The sequence below is a fragment of the Solanum pennellii genome, chromosome 10, assembly GCF_001406875.1.
Source record: "Solanum pennellii chromosome 10, SPENNV200".
NCBI classification, from domain to species: domain Eukaryota; kingdom Viridiplantae; phylum Streptophyta; class Magnoliopsida; order Solanales; family Solanaceae; genus Solanum; species Solanum pennellii.
Genome location: NC_028646.1, coordinates 67931146 through 67956292, shown reverse-complemented (window position 1 = coordinate 67956292; position 25147 = coordinate 67931146). Strand labels below are relative to the sequence as shown.

The following is a 25147-nucleotide window of genomic DNA, read 5'->3' as shown; positions in this document are numbered from 1 at the left end:
AAAATGAGAATGACAGTTCTTATTATGCATTTCGACTCTTTTTTTTTGTTTTTTAGAATAGGTACACTTAGCTATTAAAACCCAAACGGCTAAAAGGAATAATTTAGATGAGCTTCTCTAGATTTTCTTTTCATTTGTCTTACTTCCGAACATGATATAAGAATCAGCGTAAAATTTAATCTTTCGTGCAACTACCAGCGGAGAAGAAACTCCTGTCCATTGTGCATCATCCCAATGACTGCAACAATTAGTCAGAATAAGCGGGCGTTGAGCCTCTACCAATACCACCACTGTGTTAGGAACTCTTCGGCAATCCAACCCTAGATAACCCATTATCAACCAAACCCATGTGCCGGTTCGTGCAAGGGAGTCCAGCGACTCTTTGGCGACATTTATTCTTCTGTGGAACTCGCCTCCTCAATTCAACATCACCCTTTCAAGTTCCACTGCTTTCTGACAACTTTCCAACTATGCAGTCCACTTCTCAAGCAAGTAATGATACATGATTTACATAGGGGAAGATAAAGGATAGAATTCATTAGGGATAACATGTCAACATTTCAGTTGGTTATGTAAGTTTGGAGTTTTTAAATACACTAAGGATGGGAAAGTTTGTTAATGGCAGTTCACCTCAGCCAAATTATGATCCAAGTACAACGATCCAGAGAAGTAATCCTCTATTGATTGATTCTGAATACATTTACATTAGTCTTAGTTACAATCTTCTTCTTCTACAACTCTCTTCCCCCATTTGTCTCAGTTACATTTCACTCTAATTACTTTGTAGAGTTCCTGTTTTAGCTTTGAATTCTCGAGCATGTAGTTGAGCTCCTAGAATTCTATTAACAGTGGTATAAGAGCTATTGAATCCTAAGCATCAATGTCGAAGGACACTAAGCCAATTGGAGAGCCAATCAGTGGAACCCCTACTTCAGAGGTAGGAGAATCGTGTGAGATGATGCAGAAATTGGACTTTTAGCAGGTAAAGTTTCATCTCTAAAAAAATTGAACCAACCGGTAGTCGAACTGAAGAATCAATTAGCAGCTTCTGGGGAGACTCGAAGGAATAAAACCCCATAGGAATAGGAGTAAGGTCCTTCTGTGAATGGACATTAAGAAGAAAGAGTACAAAGCGAGAGAGAACGAAATGAGTCCTAACAGTTACAATTCTCACCACTTGAATTGCTCTATGGTCAAGTTTCAAGAATGGAGGTCATACGATTTAATGGAGAAGATCTGAAGTCATGGTTGTTCATGATTGAAGAATAGGCATCTCATTGGGACTCTCATTCCCTATTTATACAATCTAATATTTGTTGCGTTTTTTTGGGATGCAACTTTCATATTCTATTATCTTAATAATCATATGCCATCCTCGGCTATACAGAATATTATGTTTTCTTTCCCTTCCAGCTTCTGTCTTCAAGAGCATGTGGTTTGTTCACAACCTTACTCCAGAAATAATAAGTTAGTTCCTTGTGCCCTTAGATGTGCATTTCTGGGTTACTAGAGGACACAAAAGGGATATCGATGCTATTCACCTGATCTTCAACGGTGCCTTATGTTTGTTAATGTTAATTTCTTTATAACCCAGCCATACTTCACCAATCCATGTGATCATTTAGACATTATTAAGGTTGTTACAATTTCCATCTTTTGGAGATTCAATAACTATCTTCCCTTCATCATCACCTGCAACTGCAATTTCCTTACCTATAGCTCCAATTCAATCACCTACAACTCTAGTTCAACTTTTCAACATTCTTCAACTCTATCATTCTTGATTTATCATCGCTTTCAATGTCCAACATCACATACAGATGATTCAAATCTTAAACTGACCTTTAGCCTACTAGGGACTTGTCTTTCACTTGTCCACCGATTGCATTTCGAACAGGTATTCAGTCCACTCGTAATCCCTATCCGCAATATACTTGTTTGAGCTATCATAGTTTATTATCATTTCATAATCTGTCTTCTATTTTTATCCCTGAGTCCACAACTGATGCGCTATGTCATTCTGAATGGCAACAAGCTATGATCGAAGAGGTCAAACTTTGTTGTTCAGCATCTTAAACTAGCCATCCCTTAGAAGGTATTATTAAAAGATCTCAATTCCTAATGAAATTGATGTAGCAGTAGCTTGGAACCCAGAGTTTTTACTTGATCTAGGATATGTAATGTACTTTTTTATATGCAAGTGGCACTAGGAAGCTTGTTCCTCTACCTCTAGGTAAATCACTTGTTGGTTGTCGGTGGTTGTATCCGGTCAAAGTTGATTCGGATGGTCAAATTGGTCGACTTGAAGCCCACCTTGTTATCAAAAGTTATACTCAAATATTTGGACTTGATTATAGTGATACTTCCTCTCCGTGGCTAAAATGGCATTTTTTGCCTTCATATATCCATGGTTGTTATTAATCATTATTCTCTTTATTAGCTAGACATTAAGAAAGTTTTATCCATCGTGATATTTCTTGGCAGAGTCTGAGATCTTGTATGCCAGTTGTGTCAATCCTATATGGTTTGCAATAGACCCCTTGAGCACAGTTTGATAAGCTCAGCATGGTCAGTCAAGAGGTTGGTATGACTCATAGTGAGGCTGATCATTTTGTATTGTATTGACATACTTCTTATAATTTGAAGGGGAGCCTTGGAGTAACTGGTAAAGTTGTTACCATGAGACTAGGAGGTCATGGGTTCAAAACTTGGAAACAACCTCAGGCAGAAATGCAAGGTAAGGCTACATACAACAGGCCCTTATGGTCGGGCCCTTCCCCAGACCCTGCGCATAGCGAGAGCCTTAGTGCACCAGGGTCCCCTTTTTATATTTCTTATTGTTTCTGCTTATAAATTGAATCAACATTTCTTCCAAAATTTCCAGATGAAGGACCTAGGCATGTAGAGGTATTCTCTAGACATTGAGGTCACACCTCCAAATTAAGAATTGTCATCTCAGTGTAAGTTTGCCCTAGAGATTCTTAAGGAGATAAGTATGACAAGTTGTAGACCAATTGATATTCATATCGAGTTGTAATAGTCAAATATGATAGGTTGTTACCTTACAATGCTTTCAGGATCAAAAGCAGCACGACACCAAGAGGGATACTCAAAGTAGTAATGACTCATACATTCATCTTTAAGTTTCTGTAGAGTTCTTAACGTGTTGCTTGGAGCCATTTACATAGTCACATTGTTTTTACTTTTAAGAATACAGTTTACGTTACGGGGAATAGAAGGCAAACAACTGCTAATTCATAAACGGTGCTTCCTGTTGACAGCGACACACTGAATTGCCAGTCAGGGACATATAGACCATGCAACAACCCACAATATATAGCAGGCAATCGGAACCTGACACACCTAAAAATGAAGTAAAATGTTGTTAGGTAAAATTAGAGACAATGAAAACCATAGAGGAAACGAAACAACAATATACAACAGGAAGATTGATAAATCCTTCGAGGTGGCCCAGTGGTTTGGGCTTGGAACTTATATGTTGGAGGTCTCAAGTTCGAAACCCTTGCCAGCGAAAGCAAGGGTTTGCTTTTTGGTCGAGCTCGTCGCACTGGGCTTGCCTAATGTGGATTACCTCTCCTATGTGGTTCGCGAGCTATTGCATAGCAGCGGGGGTTTTACCCTGTGCGCACCCAAAGGGTAGAAGCTGCGGGTTTCCACTGTCATAAAAAAAAGGAAGATCAATAATAAGACTGTCAATATCACTGCAGTTGGACTCACTAGTTTTCCAATAAAAACACACAAATATCTCCTCTTTTGCCTATTTAATCTACCTGTTAATAACCAATGAGGCCAAGTGCAAGTAGTTAGGTTGAGACCTTGTACCAACATGTCGTGGGTTTGACTTCCACTAGTGGCAAGCTAGATTTTTATATAACTTAAAGGGGATAAATGCCTACTTATGAGAAGTTGACAAGACATACTTACAGTTCCACTAAGGAAAAAAACTGGCCCGCGACTAAGATTTTTCTTGATACCATAACAAATCGTTAAAGCTCTAGGGTTTATCTGATTGCGTTCCATTTATCGAAAGGAAAAAGAAAATCAACATTGTTAAGATACTTGATTTATATTCTTCCTTTTCAGTTTCCAAAGCAATAATACTTTCAAGATGCGGAAACAGAAGATAGATGTATTACTCCTAGTAATTGCACAATCAAAACAAAAATTCTACTAAAAACCAGGGATGTAGTTGTCTTACCATTGCCAAATATAATTTTTTTAAAAGGCTACTCTTTTCATCCCGTGACATGGAAGCCAAATCTCGCACAAAGATGCTATGATATATCCAACTGCTATTCTCTGTATAAATGAAAAGAAATGTACAATATTTTGAACAAGTAATTTAAATGAACAGGTTACATGCATAAGTTCTTCACTTGCACCTATCTATTGACCTAGGTACTAGTGAACCTTCTAATAAGAAAATGAAAATTTCTTATAATAATCAGGGAAACCATGTTAGATGCTACTATTGAAGAATCAGCATCTATCACAGAAATAGCTAAATAGGAAGTTAATCCATATAGGCACTTTCACCAAAACTAAAAAGAACAACAAGAGCAATACTTCACAGCAAGCAGAGGGCCAAGGGGCACAAGCGAAAGCAATCTTTTGAAGTCTAAGTAAGGAAGACCGAAGACTTACGGACCACTTAGGAAGGATAAGAAACATAGATACAAAGCAAAAGAAGTTGTAGGAGGCAATGCGACGACACTCATCTCAACTGGCAGTGCTAGTATGAAATGACACTAATCTTGTAGCTAATCTAGTCATCTCATACCAGGGTAGCAAAAAGCAAAACAAATAATATCAGAGTTACCAGCAAAATTCCCATCCATCTTATTCTTTCAATATCTACACCATAGGTTAAACCAGAGTTCCATGCAAGTAATCCCCTGAAACGAAACAAATGTGGAATCAGTAACAACAAGTTCAGATATCATACAAGAAAATTATATAGTATGAAAAAAATTAGAAGACAACAGTAGTGTTAGAATCTTGTAAATATTCTAGGATCTTGTAAATATAGTATATCTTTATTTACTCCTGAAATTATGTAGTTTGATTCTCTTTTTTTGTTTCTTAGAATATGTACACTTAGCTTTTTAAACCCCAAGGCTTGAAGGAATAATTAAGCTAAGGTTTTCTTGATTCTCTAATCATTTTTCTTACTTTCGGACATGATACAAGAACCAACGTAAAACTTAATCTTCTCTGCAACTACCAGTGTAGAAGAAACTTCTGTCCACTGTGCATCATTCTACTGACTGTAACAATTAGTCACAATCAGTCAGAATTCTAAAATTCGGAAAAAAAAATTAAATAGGAAAAATATCAAAAAATATTTAGAAAACCACCAAACACGATTCCTTTTGCACAAATCACTTCCAAATATAAAACACAATAGTTCTCAAAAAGAAATTTTTTTTTACACATCGAGATTTTACGGAAAAGATAATATAATAGGAAAAAAATAGAAACACTCCGAGTGTGTTTGGTATGAAGGAAAACATTTTCTGGAAAATGTTTTCCAATTTTCTCATGTTTGGTTGGTACAAAAGTTTTGGAAAATGTACTCATTTTCCTCAAAATTAAGGAAAATGACTTCCCTTCAAAAATTAAAGAAAACATTTTCCAAAACTCTCCTCCAATTTTAAATTATATTTTTTTGGGAATAAAAACAATNAACCACCAATAAAATTAATTTTGTTTTTTAAAAATACTGTAAAGTTCAAATTTTATTTTTTCACTCCTACCCCCTCCCCCCGCCACCACCCCAAATAAAAATTGTTTTTAAAAAATATTTTCAATTTTATAAATTATTTTCTACTCTAGTAAAAATAAAAGATGTCTCTCAAAAACATTTTTCGAAAAATATTTTCTACTCACCAACCAAACATTAGAAAATAAGTTCAAAATCTACTTATTTTCCAGGAAAACATTTTCCATGGAAAACATTTTCCTTCATACCAAACACACCCTTCATCATACACATTTCGGCTTGCACAAATGACTTTCACATAGAAAAATAATAGTTTTCAACAAAAAATATTTTTTTGTATAGAAATTTTTCAAAAAATAAGCTATGACATTAGACAATGTCAGGTGGATGCGGGTGCCTCGGTTGTTATCGCTTTAGTGATGCGTGCATTGGTTTGCGCTTGTGCACGACATCGTCTGATGTCGCTTGGCCGATATGCACAAGGGTCTGCCGCTGTGTGTGGGCGTGGGCCTTGTCCAATGTCGCATGACTGATGTTCGGAGGGGTATGCCAATGTAGCTTGAGCGATGCACAAGGCATGCTGTTCTGCGCAGGCCTTGGCCGATGTAGCTTCTGTTATATCCCATAATAGATGCGCGCAGAGGCCTGGCCTTCTGCGCGGGAATTGATAGATTTCACTTTGAAAATGTGCGCACAAGCTTGCCTTTATGTGCTGGCCTCATCCGATGTTGCTTAACCGATGTGTGCAGGGGTCTGCCGATGTCGCTTGGGTGATTCGCACAGGGACTTGCCATTGTCACTTAGGGAATGCGCGCAGGGGCGTGCATTTGTACGCGGGCCCCGGCTAATATCGCAGGGTACTTAGCCATCTATTTGGAAACCCCTTACTTGCCAATAAAAATGTTGACCTAATTCCACACTAGAAATATCATTTAACCTGTTAAAGAATGACAAAAGTCCCACATCGGTGGTTAATGAGATGGGTGGACTCCTTATAAGGCTTGGGCAATCCTCCTTCCTTTGATCTAGCTTTTGGAGTGTGAGTTAGGCCTAAGACCTAATTTTACATGGAATTAGAGTAGAGCCCATCTCACCCGATGTTGGGACCCCCAAAATAAAAATTGCCCACGCACCAGTTGTTAAGCACTGGGCGTGAGGTGGGGTGTTAAAGAATGACAAAAGTCCCACATCGGTGGTTAATGAGATGGGTGGACTCTTTGTAAGGCTTTGGCAATCCTCCTTCCTTTGAGCTAGCTTTTGGGGTGTGAGTTAGGCCCAAGACCTAATTTCACATAACCCCTTAAGAGTATTGATTAAACAAAATTTTAAATGGAAATGTCCAGTGCCAAAGTCACTAAATGAATAAGCTTATAATCCCTAAACTACGTAAATGTATTTTATTTGTTGTGTTACAAGCGAATGATTTTAAAGAGGATCCCCGTTCATTAGATAGAGAAGATCACCAAGATTCGCAATCCGCTGCCAAATTTATTCCAATTCAAAGAGCTCAGATCAAATCGGTATTGATATACCAATTTGATATAAAGTATCATACTTCAATTTTAATTTTGAATTGAATAGAAAATTAAAATTATACTTTGAGAGAGCACAACCTTTGTTGCCCCGAATAGAACATAAAACGACAATACAACAATAAAAGAAAAGAAAGACAGATATTATAGATATCTCCACACGTGTTTAAGCCATACAAACCTTCTTTTCTTATACACTTCATAATCGTATTCTACTCAAAACTCCGTAAATAAAATCTCTTTTTTTTCTGCAAATTATTTTTTGAACAATAAATCTGATCGTAGGCTCTTTCAGATTCACGTGTTCTAGTATTCTTGCATAACGAGACCTACTTTTTCTTAAGTAGCACGATGATTCTTAATGAACTCCAATATATTAGAATTGATCTGAAATCCTTGTTTCTGAAGTCCATTAAATATCTTGCACATCTCCTTATACCAATTATCATTTCATTCTATATAGAAATTACATAAGTCAGTCGGCGGCTGTTGAGCCTCAACCAATACCACCACCGTGTTTGGAACTCTTCGGCAAAGAAACACCAGAAAACCCATTATCATCAGACTTTTCATTTGTCGTCACACATCGGGAAGAAGTCTGAATTGCCGGCGAGATTCACTCATGTGTTGGTGCGTGGGAAGAAGTCCAACGACTCTCTGGATGTTCATTCTTCTGGGGAACTCACCTCCTTAATTAAAAATCACCCATCAGAGTTCCACTGCTTTCTAGCAACTCTCCAACTAGATAGTCCACTTCTCCGGTGAGTACTGATATATGATTTACATAGGGGAGATAAAGCATAGAATTCGTTAGGGATGATATGTCAGCATTTCAATTGGTTATGTTAGTAAGGAGTTTTTGAATACACTAAGGGCGGGAAATTTTGTTAGTGGCAGTTGGCCTCAGCCAAGTTAGATCTGATCAAAGTACATACAAAAAGAAGTAATCATCTATTGATTGATCATGAATACACTTACATGTGTCTCAGTTACAATCTTCTTCTAAATTCTCCTCCCCCATTTGTCTCAATTACGTTTCACTCGAATTACTCTGTAGAGTTCCCATTTTTGCATAGAATTCTTGAGTTTTCAGTTGAGCTCATAGAATTCTGTTAATAGTGGTATAAGATCTATTGAATCAGTGGCATCAATAGCGAAGGGCACTAAGGGAATTGAAGAACCAACAAGTGGAACCCCTACTTCACAGGTAGGAGAATTGTGTGAGATGATGCAGAAATTGGAGTTTTAGCATGTAAAGTTTTTTATCTCTGGAAAAATTGGACCAACTAGTAGATCAATTAGCAGCTCCTGGGGAGACTCTAAGGAATAAAACCCCATAGGAACAGGAATAAGGTTCTTCCTATAATGGCCAATAAGAAGAAAGAGTACAAAGGGAGAGAGAGAGGAGTCCTAACAATCAATTTCACCAATCGAATTGCTTTACGGTCAAGAATAAAATTGTCAAAAAATGGCCCGCCCATCCCCATCCGGCCCAACTTGCGGGCTATGAAATTTGATGGGCTAGGCAGACCGGCACTTCATTTGGAAGGGCCTGAAAATTCTCAACCTAACCCAACCCTAGAAGGGGCCGCGTGTTTGGGCGGCTGGCCTTTTTTTTTTCAAACTTAAAATTCTATAGCATCAAGAAAATGAGAAAATTTTCAAATGAAATATGGCAAACAATGGTGTTGTTTCAATATTACTAGAAAAATATCTAGTATGATTAGCATGTATCTGATACTAGATAAGTGAAATACATGTATCTGTTGTAATGTGTTCCAAATATGCGAGCGAGATAGGAGAGTGGCGAGTGAGATGGGAGGGAGGTGAGGGCGCGGGATTTGTACTCTATATCCTAAATACATGTGAATCTACTTGGATAGAGTGTATATAGAACAAATTACACACAATTTAAGTCTATGTATCTCGAGATAAATGATCTAACACAAAAATCAAATAAGATTCGTAATATTACAACACAATGTTCATCTAAGTAATTAGAAATTTACCCTCGAATAAATAGTTTTGGCCCATGAGCCGACCCCGATCTGGCCTCGATAAGCCTCAAGGGCTAAGGGCTTATATGGGTCGAGCTTATAAGTGTTAGTTTTAAATGCGCTTGAAAAATTATATCCCAACCCTACCCCAATAATGGATTGGGTTAGACAAGCTTCATGGGCTAAGCCCATTTTGACGGCTCTAGTCAAGAATGGAGGTCTTGCGATTTAATAGAGAAGATTTAAGGTCATGGTTGTTCAAGATTGAAGGAATAGGCATCTCATTCAGACTCTCATTCCCTAAACATACAATCTCATATTTTGTTGTATTTTTTGGGGATGCAATTTTCATATTCTATTATCTTATTAATCATATGTAATCCTCGGCTATCCAAGATATTATGTTTTCTTTTCCTTCCATCTTGTGTCTCTGAGAGCATGTGGTTTGTTCACAAACTTACTCTTGAAATAATAAGATAGTTCCTTGTGCCCTTAGATGAGCATTTCTACTTTACTAGAGGACACAAAAAGGAATCGATGCTAATCACTTGATCTTCAACAGTGTCTTATGTTTGTTGATGTTACTTTTTTCCAAACCCAACCATACTTCACCAATCCATATGATCACTTAGACATTTTAAATGTTGTTACTAATTCCATCTTTTGGAGATTCAATAACTATCTTCCCCTCATCATCACCCACAACTCCAATTCCCTTACCTATAACTCCTTTTCAATCACCTAAAATCCTAGTTCAGCTTTTCAACCTTCTACAACTCCACCATTCTTGATTTATCATCGACTTCAGTGTCCAACATCACGTATAGATGATTCAATTCTTAACCTGAATCTTTTGCCTACTAGGGACTAGTCTTTTACCAGTCCATTGATTGCATTTCGAAAAGGTATTTAATCCACTCTTAATCCCAATCCCCATTATACTTGTTTGATCTATCATAGTTTATTATCGCTTCATTATGCCTTTGTGTAATCTTTGTCCTCTATTTATATCCCTGAGTCCGCAAGTGAAGCGTTATGTCATTGTGAATGGTGACAGGCTATCATTGAAGAGATGTATTTTTTTACTTGCTAGTGGCACTTGGAAGTTTATTCCTCTGCCTCCTGGTAAATCACTTGTTAGTTGTCGATGGTGGTATCCGGTCAAAGTTGATTCACATGGTCAAATTGTTTGACTTAAAGCCTACCTTGTTATCAAAGGTTATACTCAAATATGTGGACTTGATCATAGTGATACTATCTCCCCGTGGCTAAAATAACATTTTTGGCCTTCATATATCCATGATTATTGTTAGTCATTGGCCTCTTTATTAGCTAGACTTGACAAAGTTTTTATCGATCATAATATGGCCTTCTGAGGTCTTGTATGCTAGTTGTGTTGATCCTATATGGTTTGAGATGGTCCCCTTGAGCACAGTTTGATAAGTTCAGCACCGTCATTCAAGTGGTTGGTATGACTTATTTGGAGGCTGAACATCTTGTATTTTATCAACATACTTATAATTTGAAGGGGAGTCTTAGAATAATTGGTAATGTTACTACCATTAGACCAGGAGGGTCACGAATTCAAAATTTGAAAACAACCTCAGGTAGAAATACAAGGTAAGGCTGCCTACAATAGACACTTATTAGCGGGCCCTTCCCAGACCATGCACATTGCAACATTGAGGTCACACCTCCAAATTAGGAATTGTCATATCACAGTGTAAGTTTGCCCTAGATATTCTTAAGGAGATAAGTATGACAAGTTGTAGACTCATTGATACTTATATTGACTTGTAATAGACAAATATGATAGACTCATTGACACTTTCATCTACCCGGACATTAAACTTCTACCACAATAAGAGAATTCGTTTAGAGAATGCTAGTTAGTAAGGTCAATTATGTCAGAGTTACTTGACTTGACATTTGTCTTTCTTGCGAGTGTTGTAATGCAGTTATGGAATCTCTATGTGATTATTATTGGGATGAAATTGTACGTCTTCTCCAATTCATAAAATCATAGCAAATAATTGCATTTTAACGATCGTGATATTCCAAAATTAGTGGAGAAAAATGATAATTGTTGTAGGGAAACTGCTCCTCTACAACAATAGAATGAAAGATTTATGGAACAACTACTCTTTTACTTCTCTTCTTTCTCCAAAATATGTCTCTTAACTATTAGATTACAAGTACTTATACTAGTTCTAAGGTTCCACAAAATTTGAACGGAAAATTAGTTAAAACTCTTCCCTGAAATGAACAGTGTCTTTTTTAACAAATCTCTAGAACTGTTTTTTAACTTCCTACCAGCTCAACTACTTCTGTTAATAGTTAACAACTATAGATAAAAACAATTATAATTGACGTCATGAGAAGATTGTTGAACACACAAATGTCGATGGGGTAGGATCACTTTTAGATTAGCGGTCTATATTTAGATATTGTGCTACGATAGGAGTTAATGTGGAATCTTAGAAAAGTAAGGACGAATACAATGGCTCAATCTACTGCAGAAGTTGAATACCGAGCAATGGTTATGACAACTTGAGAACTAATTATATTAACTAATTGGTCAAACAATTAAAGTTTGAAGTAATCAATCCAATGGATCTTAAGTGCAATAACCAGGCTACTCTTCATATTGTATCAAGTATGATCTTTCATGAGAGAACTAAACACATTGAGATGAATTGTCACTTCAACAACAACAAGAGACAAAGTGAAACCCATAAGTAGGATCTAAGAAGGGTTAGAGTGTATGCAAACCTTACTTCTACCTCCTTGGGAAATTTCCAGAAGACCCTCGATTTAGAGAAAAAAAAAACTCGTAGGAGACATGTCACAAAATATGTGAGTCAAATGATCAACTTGTTGATATATTCACCAAGTGCCTAATTGGTTCTCGCATTACCTACATTTGTAACAACCTTGGTACATTGATTTATAAGCACCAGCTTTAGGGGGAGTTTTAGAATTTCATTGATATTCTAGAGTATTCTAGGATCTAGTAAATATTGTAAATCTTATTTTACTCCTGTAATTATGTAATTTGATTCTCTATTCCTTTCTTAGGATATGTACACTTAGTTATTTAAACTCCAATGGCTCGAGGGAATAATCACTTTCTCTTAATTCTCCTTTCGGTTGTCTTACTTCCTAATAAAAGAAAAGGTCATCAATACCAAAGCGGGAAAGCCCTTCATCCACACAACAAAAGCATAGAATCCAACAATCTGTATCCTAGTTAAACTCCAATGACTATTTTCTGGTGATGCTTTTCCTCTCAGGAATTAAAATATAGTACCTTAACGCTGAACATTGTCTTCTCGTTGAACTTAACCTACCTGTAAATTTACATTCTTGTTGATTAAACATATCTTTTTCTTCATGTTGTTAGCTGTCCATTGTGAAAATGCCTTTAAACTTACCTGGTTTATTTACTAACTGAAGCTAGCCGAGCTCGAGAGCTTTTTTTACGTGCAACTCCTATATTCTACAGAAGCTGATGGACCAAGGAAATGCCAGACATAGACGAGCTAGCTGGTCTTTTGAATGTGCAAGTTCTCAAGAAGAAAATCGTTCCATCATTGAACTTCGTTTCATTTGTAAGAACCTGAGCAATATCCTATCTGGTATATCACAAAATTAAAACAGACTCGTTTGTTGCAAAGTATGGGGTATAGAAGATCCATTTCAATAGACATATTTTCAGGCTTATAGTTGCAGAATATTGTTATGCGGTCAACACTAGTAGTGAGCCATAATATTGATTTGAGATATGCCAGCACACAAAATTACCTTGAAGGGAAATCCCAAGGATAAAAAGTTTCAAGGTCCTAATCACACTTTCAAGGTTGCCCCAGTTATGTCTAAAACTATCTGCAGTTTTGAAAGAGGATAAGGTTCAGAATGTGCTATGAGCAACAACTACCTGGAGACAGGCATGACCTTACTTAAATGATTTATTTATAAATTGACAACACATAGTACAAAATATCATAATGCAAGTCTGAGCACTATGCATCATAAGCCTATATCTTTCATTATGATTGAGTTTATGTCCACGATTTTATCTGAAGATCAAAGTATAGATACCGTATTTACAATTGCCAGGGGAAGTCCAACAACAAATAGGAAGAAAGGCATTATAAAGTCTGCCAAGCGGACACCATTCCATTGAAAGTGAGCAATGCTCGGAAAAACAAAACCAGCGTAATCCACAAACATCATAAGCTGAAAGCACTAAGCAAAATAAAAGATCGGGTGAAATTTCTACAAGCGAGAAGAAAAAGAAAAGAACTGTCACAACCCAATCCACTTAAGCAATGACCGGCGCTCAGTAGGTCTAAGCCTACTGAGCAGGCCTAGACCATTTTTCATGTTGAAAATTCGACAGAGTTTTCTCAGTATTAGGAGCAATCCATAAATTTAAAGCTTGTCAGCATTGAATAAACATCAACCCAACCTACTACAATAGCAACATAATAAGTCTAAGAGACTATCAAAATCGAAAGATAGTGACTTCCACAAAACTTTAGAAGTTCTAAGTCACCTCCTTACTAAAACAAACCAAATTTACAAGACTGACTCAAGGAGATTCGGTATAAGCAGAAACTTAGTCATGCATATGTTGTGCACCATATGCATGATCAAGACCTTGCAGAAAGCGAAGAGGATTGGTCTTTCTCCTTCTTCGTTTAATCCTGTAATGTTATAAGCTGCCTACTAAGCGCAGGTCATGGCTTAAGTGGATTGGATCGTGACAAGAACTCTGTTGCCTTAATATAAACATGGACAAGGTAGTTATCAAAATCATCATTAAAGAAACTAAGCAATCAATCCAAATCTTAAAGTAAGGAGCTTAGTAGTTAAAGAAGCATCTTTACAATGAACATTAAGAATCAATATTTATAGGGACAGGTGCAAGTGATTTTAGTTGTTATGAGCACGAATAAAACAATATAAAGGGTTATGAAACTTAGAGAGGTGGCCATATCTTCTTTGTGAATGTGGTTTCGAGGATTCATTTAAAGATTGCTTTGAGATAGATACTTTGTTGAATCTTTCTCAAGAACCACGAGAGCATGAGATACAAAAGGGGATCAAAATGTCCCATCAACAAAGTTTTAGCTTTCTGCTAAATTTCTCTACCATTTTCTTCTCTCCATTTTGGCCAATATGAGTTCATCTTGTACTAGCAATTTTATCGGGACTTCTGTTTCTTAGTGGCAGTGCACTGCCTTCAGATGCAGTGGTGCAATGGACTTATAACAAATATTTACTTGATTAACCAATGTAAAACTGAACTTCACTCATTCACTAGTTACGCATTCTCAATATCGAGAACTCCGCTAATTCCGCTACTAGATATGGAAACTTAAAAGCATGTAATGTATAATTGTGTGCTAAGAGATACCTCTGCCCCAGCAAACGCTATAACATTTTCCAGAGCTGCATAATCACATGCTTTCGGATCCAAACCTACCTATTACGTCAACCGTTCTTCCTCAAAGGGAAAACGAAGCACACTCTTCAATATACTCCGTTGCTAACTCACTCAATTTTAAACAAATTTAGGGGAAAATGAAAGCTAAAAATCATTTTTTTTCTGCCAAGAAGAATTTTAAAAGCAGAAAAAGATAGAAAGAGAAGTCGTGGACTATACCAATTCCAAGTTCCGATATTCCCGAAAACATAAATAAAGGAAAATCAATTTAATCTGTTTCCTCAAAAATCTAGGCGGAATATTGATATGTTATCTCATAAGTAAACAAAATCTATTGAATGAAGGTAGAAATTAATTTTGCTTACAAAAACGCAGAGGCCTCGAAAGACATCGAGAGAAACAACACGAGAAGAAGGTATGGTAGTTTTCCTTTCAGTTGCTTCACTTTTTCGCTCAGCTAGCACCACTTCCCTGCCGTTGTTGCTCACTAATAACGACTCATTTTCTGCCATTGTTGAGCTCTCAACTCAACCCTCCCATAAAGCAGTATGAGATATATATTGAAGATGGAGAAGAAGAAGTAGTTTATGCTTGTTTGTGATCCGTTTGCGACAAGGGTGGGGCCAATATTTGATCAACCACTATTCATTTATGACTTAATGTCCATTTATTACTCTTTTTTAAAAATGGTATATAATAGCAAATGGGGAACCCATCAGTGGCCCCTTAAACTTGTCATCAACTTTCACTTAGACACCTTAACTAGACTATATTCATTTTAGACACCTTATGTCTGTTATGTCATTTTGATACTTTTTGTTGAGTTGTCATATTGTGTGTCTTACACTGTTCTTGAGCGCATGAAAAGTTTAAATATTGTACATTTTTACTTTTTTTTTTGTTTCTTCTTCTTCCTTCTCTCTCCTTCCAACACCTGCTCTATTATCCACCATTGTATCCAACCTTCTCCCCCTAATTTTCTCACTATTCTATCGTCATAAACATTGCCGAAATTATTCAAAATCTTTGTCAAAGAAGAAAAAAACAGAATTAGACCGTGAATCTGAAGGTTTTAATGGTGGTGCATATCTTTTTATTGCTCACATCTAGGATCTAGCGATATTAATCTTCTAAGATCCCTTTCCTTTTTTGTCCTTCAATATGCAATTTTACCTCTAGGAAAGCAAAAATTATCTGGTCCTAATAATTTTGACTATCTCGTCAAAAAGAAAAAAATGATGAAATTTGTTGAAAGACAATTAGGTCAAAAAGGTCACTTCTTTTATGGAGAAAGTTAAGTTGGTGCATCCCCTACTTCATTTATTTATAAAAGAGATAGAAGCGGAGGTGAAGATTATCATGACCTGATGATAGTAAAAATAGATAAAGTACTTTTGATTCCATTACCTTCCATAATTTTATCAAATTTGAAAATATGTTCATGGTGGTATGAGAAGGAGAGATGAAGATGGTGAGAAAGAAGGATAGGTATTGCAGGTTTTATTATTTTTTTAAAATATAACTTATTTTTTTAAGTAAATAACTATTTAATTTTAAAAATATGTTTTTATTTGTAGTACATTTATTGTTAATTATTTTTGATATTTATGCCACATGTCTTCAGTAATTTGTTGCTTTGACACATCATAGGCGAGTGTATTACACTCTCCTCGGTGTTTTTGCTGATTATAATAAAAGTGCCAAAATGACATAGTAGGCATCTACATAAGGTGTTTAAAATGAACAAAAGGTGGTTAAGGTGTCTAAATGAAAGTTTGTGCCAAATTTAGGTGGCTAAAATTATTAATTCAAATTAATATATATAATTATAGTTTGATCTAATTGTAACTCATAGCAAATTGTTATTATTTGGCCTCCTGGTGAATTTTGCTCGTCACTCTCATTCTCACCCTCGCTTCTCTCGCTTTTTATACAAAAGCAAATGTATAAAATGTGCTTGTATCTGTATAAAACGAGAAAAAATTGTAAAGATACATATATTTTCGTTCCCCTCTCCCAAATCTCGCTCGTCACCCTCGCCTCTTTCGCTTATACAAACAAATGAAATGTATAAATTGTGTTTCTGTTTGTATAAAACGAGAGAAAAATGTATATACACATGCAAATACATATAGTTTCGTACTATACACTTATAATTATACAATACAAATACTCTCCTGTCCAGTTTTCTTTTGTCTTTCTCTTTCTCGTTTTATACAAACATATATTATACAATTGATCTTTTGTATATGTATACTGCAACAGAAATTTTTTATATACAACTGCTTTCTTTTGATATGTATCGCGAAATATAAATATTTATGTTTGCTATGGAGGGAAATTATCCAGACTATAGATATAACATACAAATATGACTTTTGTGTTTGCTATATGTGAAAGTTTTTCTTTATTTTTTAACCAGAAGCCTTCCAATAAACACTTTGTTATAACTTATTCACTACGTCATATCTCGCAAATTACATAAAAATGTAAATCATGTAATCCTTTTTTTAGGCAAGCTTGAAGGGACGAGTTCATGACTGCATAGCAAATGAAGGTCGAATTTAATTGTATTTTACCATTCAAACATGTCTCGCAGGCCTCTCCCTCAATATCATTATATATTATTAAAAATGGAAAGTTCGAAAGAAGAAAAGTTAGATTACTATTTTACCCTAAATTAAATCTAACATTTAATTAATTAAATATTAAATAATGATATTTTAATTATTTTTTGAAAAGCAAATTATTTATTAGAAAGGTAATATAAAAGAACAAGAGTCAATTAGGATCTCTAGAATTTCAAGAGTCATATGTAATTGGTAAAAGAATTAAAATTGAATAAGTGTTCTTAAATAAGTATATAAATACGAAGAGTTACCGCTAAATCAATATATAACATTACTAAATACGAATTTGTCTTCTTGGGTTCTTCCACTGGCCAATCTACGTAGTAAAGTTCCTTTCTTTTCTCTAATTTCCCATCTTCTATTGCTTGTTAGTAAGATTTAGATCATTAATATAAAAAAGAATTGAATTAGTTTATCTATGATTTGAGATTAACATACAGTATATAGCAAATTTGATATCTTCACTTTATTTAGAAACACTGAATTTTTTTTTTAGGAAGATGAATTCATAAGATTAGAATTATCAAGTATGACTTCTACATTATCCTACAATGATTAAGTTTGATTACCTTGTATTAAATGAATCAAATGACATTTTATGTTTTTTTATAAATTATATTTCGAAGGTTTGGTTAATTGTTTTAAAGTTACGCACAAGATCAAATCTAATATTATAATATTATAGTTTCACCCTTGTTTTTAAAAAAAGAAAATAGTAAGATGGATTCATTGATGTTATGTTTGGTATTACATTTTAAAATAATATTTATTTAACTTTATAAGAGTTTTTACTTGGAGTAACTTTCACATATTGCAAACATAAAAATCGTATTTGTATGTTATAGTTATTGTTTGCATAATTGTGCTCCATAATAAACATAAGTATGTATATTTCGCTATATATATATAAAAAAAACAATTGTGTAATTTCGTTATATATATACAAAATAAAGCAGATGTATAATCTGCTTTGGTATACATATACAAAAGGTCAATTATATAATCTGTGTTTGTATAAAGTGAGAAAGAGAGAAAGACAAAATAAATTGGGCAGAGGAAAATCGTATTTGTATAATCATAAGTGTACAGGACGAAAATATATGCATTTGTATATACAATTTTCTCTCGCTTTATACAAACACAAACACAATGTATACATTTATGTTTGTATAAAGTGAGAGATGCAAGTGAGCGGGCGAGATCTGGGAGAGTGGCAAGCGAGATCTGGGAGAGGGGATAGAGAGGAACGAAAATATATGTGTATATACAATTTTCTCTCGCATTAAACAAACACAAACACATTTTATACATTTGGGTTTTTGTGTAAAGTGAGAGAAGCGAGTGAGAGAGCGAGATCTGGGAGAGGGGAACGAAAATATACGTCTATATACAATTTTCTCTCGTTTTATACAAATACAAACATATTTTATACATTTATATGTGTATATACAATTTTCTCTCGCTTTAAACAAACACAAACACATTTTATACATTTGGGTTTTTGTATAAAGTGAGAGAGGCGAGTGAGAGAGCGAGATCTGGGAGAGGGGAACGAAAATATACGTCTATATACAATTTTCTCTCGTTTTATACAAATACAAACATATTTTATACATTTATGTTTTGTATAAAAGTGAGAGGAGAGGGAGAGAATGAGAGTGACGAGCGAGATTCAACAGGAGAGAGGCGAAATAACAACAGTTTGTTATGAGATACAATTAAATCAAACTATGGTTATAACATTTAAGTTAAATTAATAGTTTGCTATTATATATAATTTTCCCTTTTACTTATTGACGTATGGGGTACACGCGCGTGCCCAGAGACTGGTCCAATAACAAATGGTACTTCCTCTGTTCCAATTTATATGAAACATCTTGGATATCGACATTTAAACAAGTTTAATTTTTACCGTAAATTTTTCATATATATATTTTAAATATTTTGAGTTGTTAATTATTGTATCTTAGATTACTTTTTACGCAGATTACAAATATATAATTTCATTTTAAAATTTTTTATGATTTTATGAGCAAATTTTCAGTCAAATTTAAACTGTTTGACTCTCAAAAAATGAAATTCATTACGTAAATTGGGATAAAAGCAGTGATAACAATATCTTTTTCTTTCATTTCCCTTTTCTTCACACTTCGGTCTAATCCCTGTATTCAAACTCAACAAATTGATAACCTTTCTCTTTAAGTAAAAAATTCGTCAAATAATCAACCATAAATTACAATCATGTTTGTTTGTTGTGTTAAATACAGAGATCGAGCTTAAACTAAAGAGGTTAAAAATTAAATTGATTGAATTAAAAATTCAGTTGAATCATCATGTATTAAAATTTATTTTGGACTAAATTAAGTGGATTAAACTGAATTAAAAATTAAGTTGAATCATGATCCATCCATTTTGACTTGCTTAATCTAAACATTATTGACATACTTACGCAATTCATGAAAAGAAAAGAGATCAAATTTGCTAAAAATAAAAAACCAAAAAATTATAGACCTAAAACTCGACTTGGAACTTGAGACTTGAAGACTCGGGCCAAGAGAGACAACCAGACCCAAAAATCGAGACACAAGATCCAACCGCAACACGAAATTCGAAATCCACAATCCAACACAAATACCGATCTGAAACTCGAAATCCAAACGTGATCCAAATCGATCATGACCTGAGATCCTCCCAGACCCCAACTAGGAATCCGAGACCCGACTCTGGCCTTAACCCGAAACACGTGATGTACAATCCAACCCTGATTTGGAATTCGATCTGATTCCAACCTTGACCTAGGACCCAAGACTCGATCCGATCTGAGATCTAATCCTACTAGATATGATGAAAACTATTAGGCAATATTTGTGATTTTATGAAGACAAAAAGTGGGCTGAAGTAAGAATCAAATAAGGTTAAGTTGTCAACCATTCTAAAATGGTTAATGTTTAAATAAATTACCTTAAACTCAACCCATAATTATTTGGGTGAGTTCTCTGTTTTTAACTCAATTTCACACCCTAGTGAGCTGGAAATGTTTGTTTCTTTTTCTTTTTGTTAAACATTCACTATGTGATTAATAGTGAATGAATCATATAATAGAAAATCAATCATAAACACAAAGTTCTCTGAAGAGGAAAAATAAAACATGTTCTAATTTTTTTTTGTTGTATTTGGTTTAGTAAAACACGTTAATTCCAGTCCAACAATTTGAATGATGGCTATTGTCCAACACACTTGACAAGAGCGAATTTCTCGTTCAAAAGGTTATATCATGATTTGCTTTATTTTTCCTTCTTCCTCTCCGTTCCTTCTTTGTTCTGTGTTAGCGACATACTATACTAACGAAAAGGATCTCCTTAGAGCACATTCATAATATGACCATCACACAACGAACTACATTGGCAAAATTGTAAGTATATTTCCATACCAGCTACCTACAACCAACAGGGACATAATGTCGTGTAAACAACAACAAGAATACAAGGTCTAGACAGTCATCCTGCCACAACAGGTAACGTTACCCAGATCCGACTGAAACAAACATGTAAATAATCACACAGTAAGAACACGGAAACTTAAAAACAAACAAAACCCAAGTATAGTTGTAGAGCCACGCTTAATGAGGAGAAAGACCAGTGAAGAAATCACCATGAACAAGATATGAAGGTCAAACTTGACATATACAACTCTTAAATATGATAAACGTTGATTCTTCTCATAATGCAAAACTCATTGGCCCAAGGCCATCACACTTTATCACCCACCAAAGTGGGATTCTTTATCTCTTAGTGACACTCGAACTCTCAACGGAGTCTGCCTAAAGCGGGCTTCAAGGTAAGAACCTACAAACACTAGGCCATTCATTATGTGCCTTCAAATACCATGCCCATATAAGACTAGCCACAACAGGCAACACACACTCTCTAGTCTAACATCCTTCTGTGACAGAAAACAACACGACCAAACCATTGCACAATGCACAATGCACAAGCCAAGGAATTGACCTTACATTTAAGTAAAGAGTAAAGAAGCTAAATGCACCAACGATGATAAACACAAGAAACAATATGAATCTCCAATAATGGATCAAAGAAAATGGACATCAGCTACCAACATGATTTTATTTTCAATTTTTACATAGAACATAAGAAACCATGGCATAACAGAGCAAAAGAGGTTCAACTCACAAAGGCAGAAGTTGCAAGAAACAACACTCACACACTTACTAATATAAGTTATTCATAGCATTTACTAAAGTATATTGTTGATCTATCATCATATATGGACGCTTAACAGACTCAAATTCACTCGAATGCCCAGGCATTCTCCCTCCTGACTTCTTCCTCTTCTTCAGGAGTGAAGTCATTCTTGATGTTGAATATCTTTCGTATCTCTTCAAGCGTCTTTCCCTTGATCATGTCTACTACTGTCTGACATGTCAGATCCAGCAAGCTCTTGATGTTCAAATAGTTGGCAGCCTGTAAAGAGACAAGGCAAATGATTCAATGCAACCACAAAGGATATTTAACCTCTATAAAAGCTCTCAATATCAACATACCAAGTGAAATACTCCAAGCAGTAATAAAACGAAAAAATAGGTGAAGAAACATGGCAACGAATAGCAAAGCAATAACAACTATATGCAAGGAACAGTAACAACACCCATAGGATGAGATCACCTAAACACAGTAAACCTCAAATACAAGCTCTCAACAGACAAAAAGGTAAAAGAACATCTCTACAAAGATACTAAGAGGGAGGGTCAATTGTAAATCATTAAATGCTAATAAAAATAACTAAAAAGAAATGGTAACCTATAAGTAAGCTTAATAAAAAAAGAAGCAAAATTTAACAGTTAAAAAACACTTTCAACAATTGTTAGCCACTCTACAGATTGAAAATATCCAGGCAAGAACTCAGGAGGTGGAACAGAGAGGCATATCAAACATGTAAATCAAAATGTGCTGCAAACATGTCCACATAGCATCTATTTCTTAAAATAGGCAACAAAATGAAGTATGACTACATGCTCTAAAAGTAAAAATATGCTTCACTATAATTTTAAAATTACAAGTATGTTTTAGTTTTATTTCCAATTTTTGTGTTACAACAAATCTTCTTAGTTCTTACCCATCGTTTTAAGACTATAGTACTATACTGTTGTACTATGCAATAGAAAGTCCACTTGACCATGACAAAGGAAATTGTTTTTTTGCCAAATATAACAGACTAATAGAACTATAGAAGTAGCAGTCAAACGCCATTTCATTACTTCTAACAACTACAACCAACTGCAGTTTATTGTTACTACAACAAAACAACTACACATATAAATGTCCTTTGAGCCAAACAAAGCAGAAAGAATATGGAATAGATGATTTAGTTTGGGACTGAGACATAATTGATTGATTAATTTATTTGTGACCACCCTAATAAACTCAATGTGTATTACCATTGAAGCTTAAACATGAGCAAACTAGAGCGGAAACTCAGTCTATGGAAGAGACAACAAACATAAGCGATGTCTATAGGTAATGGTAGCCAAAAGTAAAAGGTGAATTGACAAACTACTATATATTAACAAAATAAACAAAACCTAAAAAAAATTTACCAAACTAATTACACAAAACTAATAATATTCTCATTAATTTTATATGAGATGATCCTTGATTGGAATGGAATTTAATAAAAAAAAAAAGGAAATTCTAACAAATAGTTGTACTTTCTAGTTAGAACATGTCATTGACTGTAAGAGAATGTTACTTAGGGTAAATGGAAAAATTAAAGAACTTCCAAATCTAGACATGTTCCTTCTTTTTGGTTTTGATACAACTTTCTCTTTTACTGAAATGGTGCTTTGATGTGTTCTACTTGAGTCAATGGTCTTCCATAAAAAAACCTCTAACTTCACAGGGTAGGGGATAAGATCCTAGACTCTATTTGTGAGATTACACATGGCATGGTCGGCTTTCACGCACCTCGACTAATTCCGTGGAATTTCTAAAATATCCCATCAACAACAAATATCAGGTGAAGCTAGAATAGATGGGATGAATCACCTAATGTTTTTTTGTCTCCACTTAGAATTAAACCTCTAATTGTCATCCAACTATAATTTTAGATAAATTAATTAAAGAATCAATAATCCTGCACACTAATAATTGAACCATCGGCACATCGTAATCAAAAACACATACGAATCAACTAAGATATACATATAGATTTAAAAAGATCCATACCAGAATGAGATTGAAAAGGGTGCTCTGATCAACTTTAACGAATTCAGCATCAAAAGTCTTGAGATCCTCTTCAGCAGTCTTATCCTCAGCTTTAGCAACCTCCACATGGCGCTTGCAGTATTCAATGACCTTGGCTAAAATCTTGCTAGTAACGTTGGGCAGAGGGATGTTGGTGTCAGCGCAGCCATCCTCTATCATATGCTTAATGGTCTGCGATTCCAGCGCCACCGCCTCATCGACCTCAAAGGTCTCTCCATTGGAGCTTCTCAAAACGATCATCTTTGAAAGAAAATTGTGAACCGATCAACAAACCCTAAACATAGGCCAGAGAGAAGAAAAAGAGGCAATAGTGAGACAACCAGGTAGGATTTGCTACTTATATTACTTTTATTAGGTTTTTGGTCAAAATCATCCTTTTATTAGAGCGTTAATATGGGCTAAACCAATTGGGCCTGTCTGATTTAACTTGTAATTTGATAGGATTGAGCTATAAATTTTGGAATCTATTTAAGGAAAAGGTTTTTTACCCGGCCTAAATAAGTCTATCGACTTATGAAGCTTGAGAAATATAAATAGGGCAGTCTGTGCATTAAATAAAAAAATTAAAAATAAAAATTAAAGTGTGAAAGTTCAGAATCTCTTTTCGGGCGCGCTACTGGCGCAACGCCCAACCCCTTTCCCAGGTGCTTGACGACTTCTCTTCTCCAATTTTTCAGCTCTAAATTCTCTAAACTTCAATGATTCTTTCTCCAAACACTTAGAATCATTTATACCATAAATATATGATAGATTCAAACCAAATTACACTCGTATGCATGAATCAAATCGCAAGAAAACTTCAACAACATAACCACAAGAATTCAAACGAAACCTTCAACAATATAATGTTCATTAAGAACTTAATTTGTAAACTTTCAAAGAACTAAATTCGTTGAATAAATTCATGATTGACGCGTGGGTGAACTAAAGCAATGCTATGTTATCTCACATAACTTGTAGGGATCACCCTTTGACGAAATCCACAACTAACTCAACGATCTTGACGAATCTTGCTTCTCTTCTCCTTTCTCCTCTTCTTTTCTCTTTTCTCTAAACCCAAAGCGTATTTGATAAAAGTATAAACTGATTTAATTCTAATTAGATCCTAACTTAATTACCCAATACAAAAAAATTAGGCAAGATGACCAAACTACCCTTTAAAAATTCGGATTGGATTTTTCTTATTCCAACAACCCAACTTGTGAAGGGCATAACTCAACCATACGATCTTGGAATCACGCAAACTCAACAACATTGGAAAGATCATTCCAAGATCTAGAAGTTATGTACGTTTGCTGTTGGTCAAGACTCAACTTATTATAGCTTAATAAAATTTCTAGATTTTCATTCTTTCCAAAAATGCCTATTTCCAATTATTAGCGTCTTCCTAGTTATTTCAGTTTACGAGATGTTACAATTATTAGTGATCGAAGTGTGTGTGTGTGTGCGTCTCTCTCTCTCTCTCTCTTTCTCTCTCTCTCTCTCTCTCTCTCTCTCTCTCTCTCTCTCTCT

At 35.0% G+C, this 25147-nt stretch overlaps 1 protein-coding gene and 1 long non-coding RNA gene across 2 annotated transcripts; both read right to left on the bottom strand.

Moving 5' to 3' along the window:
- Nucleotides 1–4319: 4319 nt before the first annotated feature.
- On the bottom strand, nt 4320–15284 carry LOC114074465. Its single transcript, XR_003574864.1, has 3 exons — nt 15090–15284; nt 13077–13157; nt 4320–4916 (listed from the first exon to the last, which is right to left on the bottom strand). It is a non-coding gene; the product is annotated as an uncharacterized LOC114074465 (long non-coding RNA).
- Nucleotides 15285–21439: 6155 nt separating this feature from the next.
- LOC107001688 (SKP1-like protein 1B) lies at nt 21440–23979 on the bottom strand. The gene is made up of 2 exons (XM_015199646.2): nt 23597–23979; nt 21440–21835 (listed from the first exon to the last, which is right to left on the bottom strand). Exons 1-2 carry the CDS (start codon nt 23873–23875, stop codon nt 21662–21664), a joined length of 453 nt encoding a protein of 150 aa, XP_015055132.1. The 5' UTR covers nt 23876–23979; the 3' UTR covers nt 21440–21661.
- Nucleotides 23980–25147: the final 1168 nt, after the last annotated feature.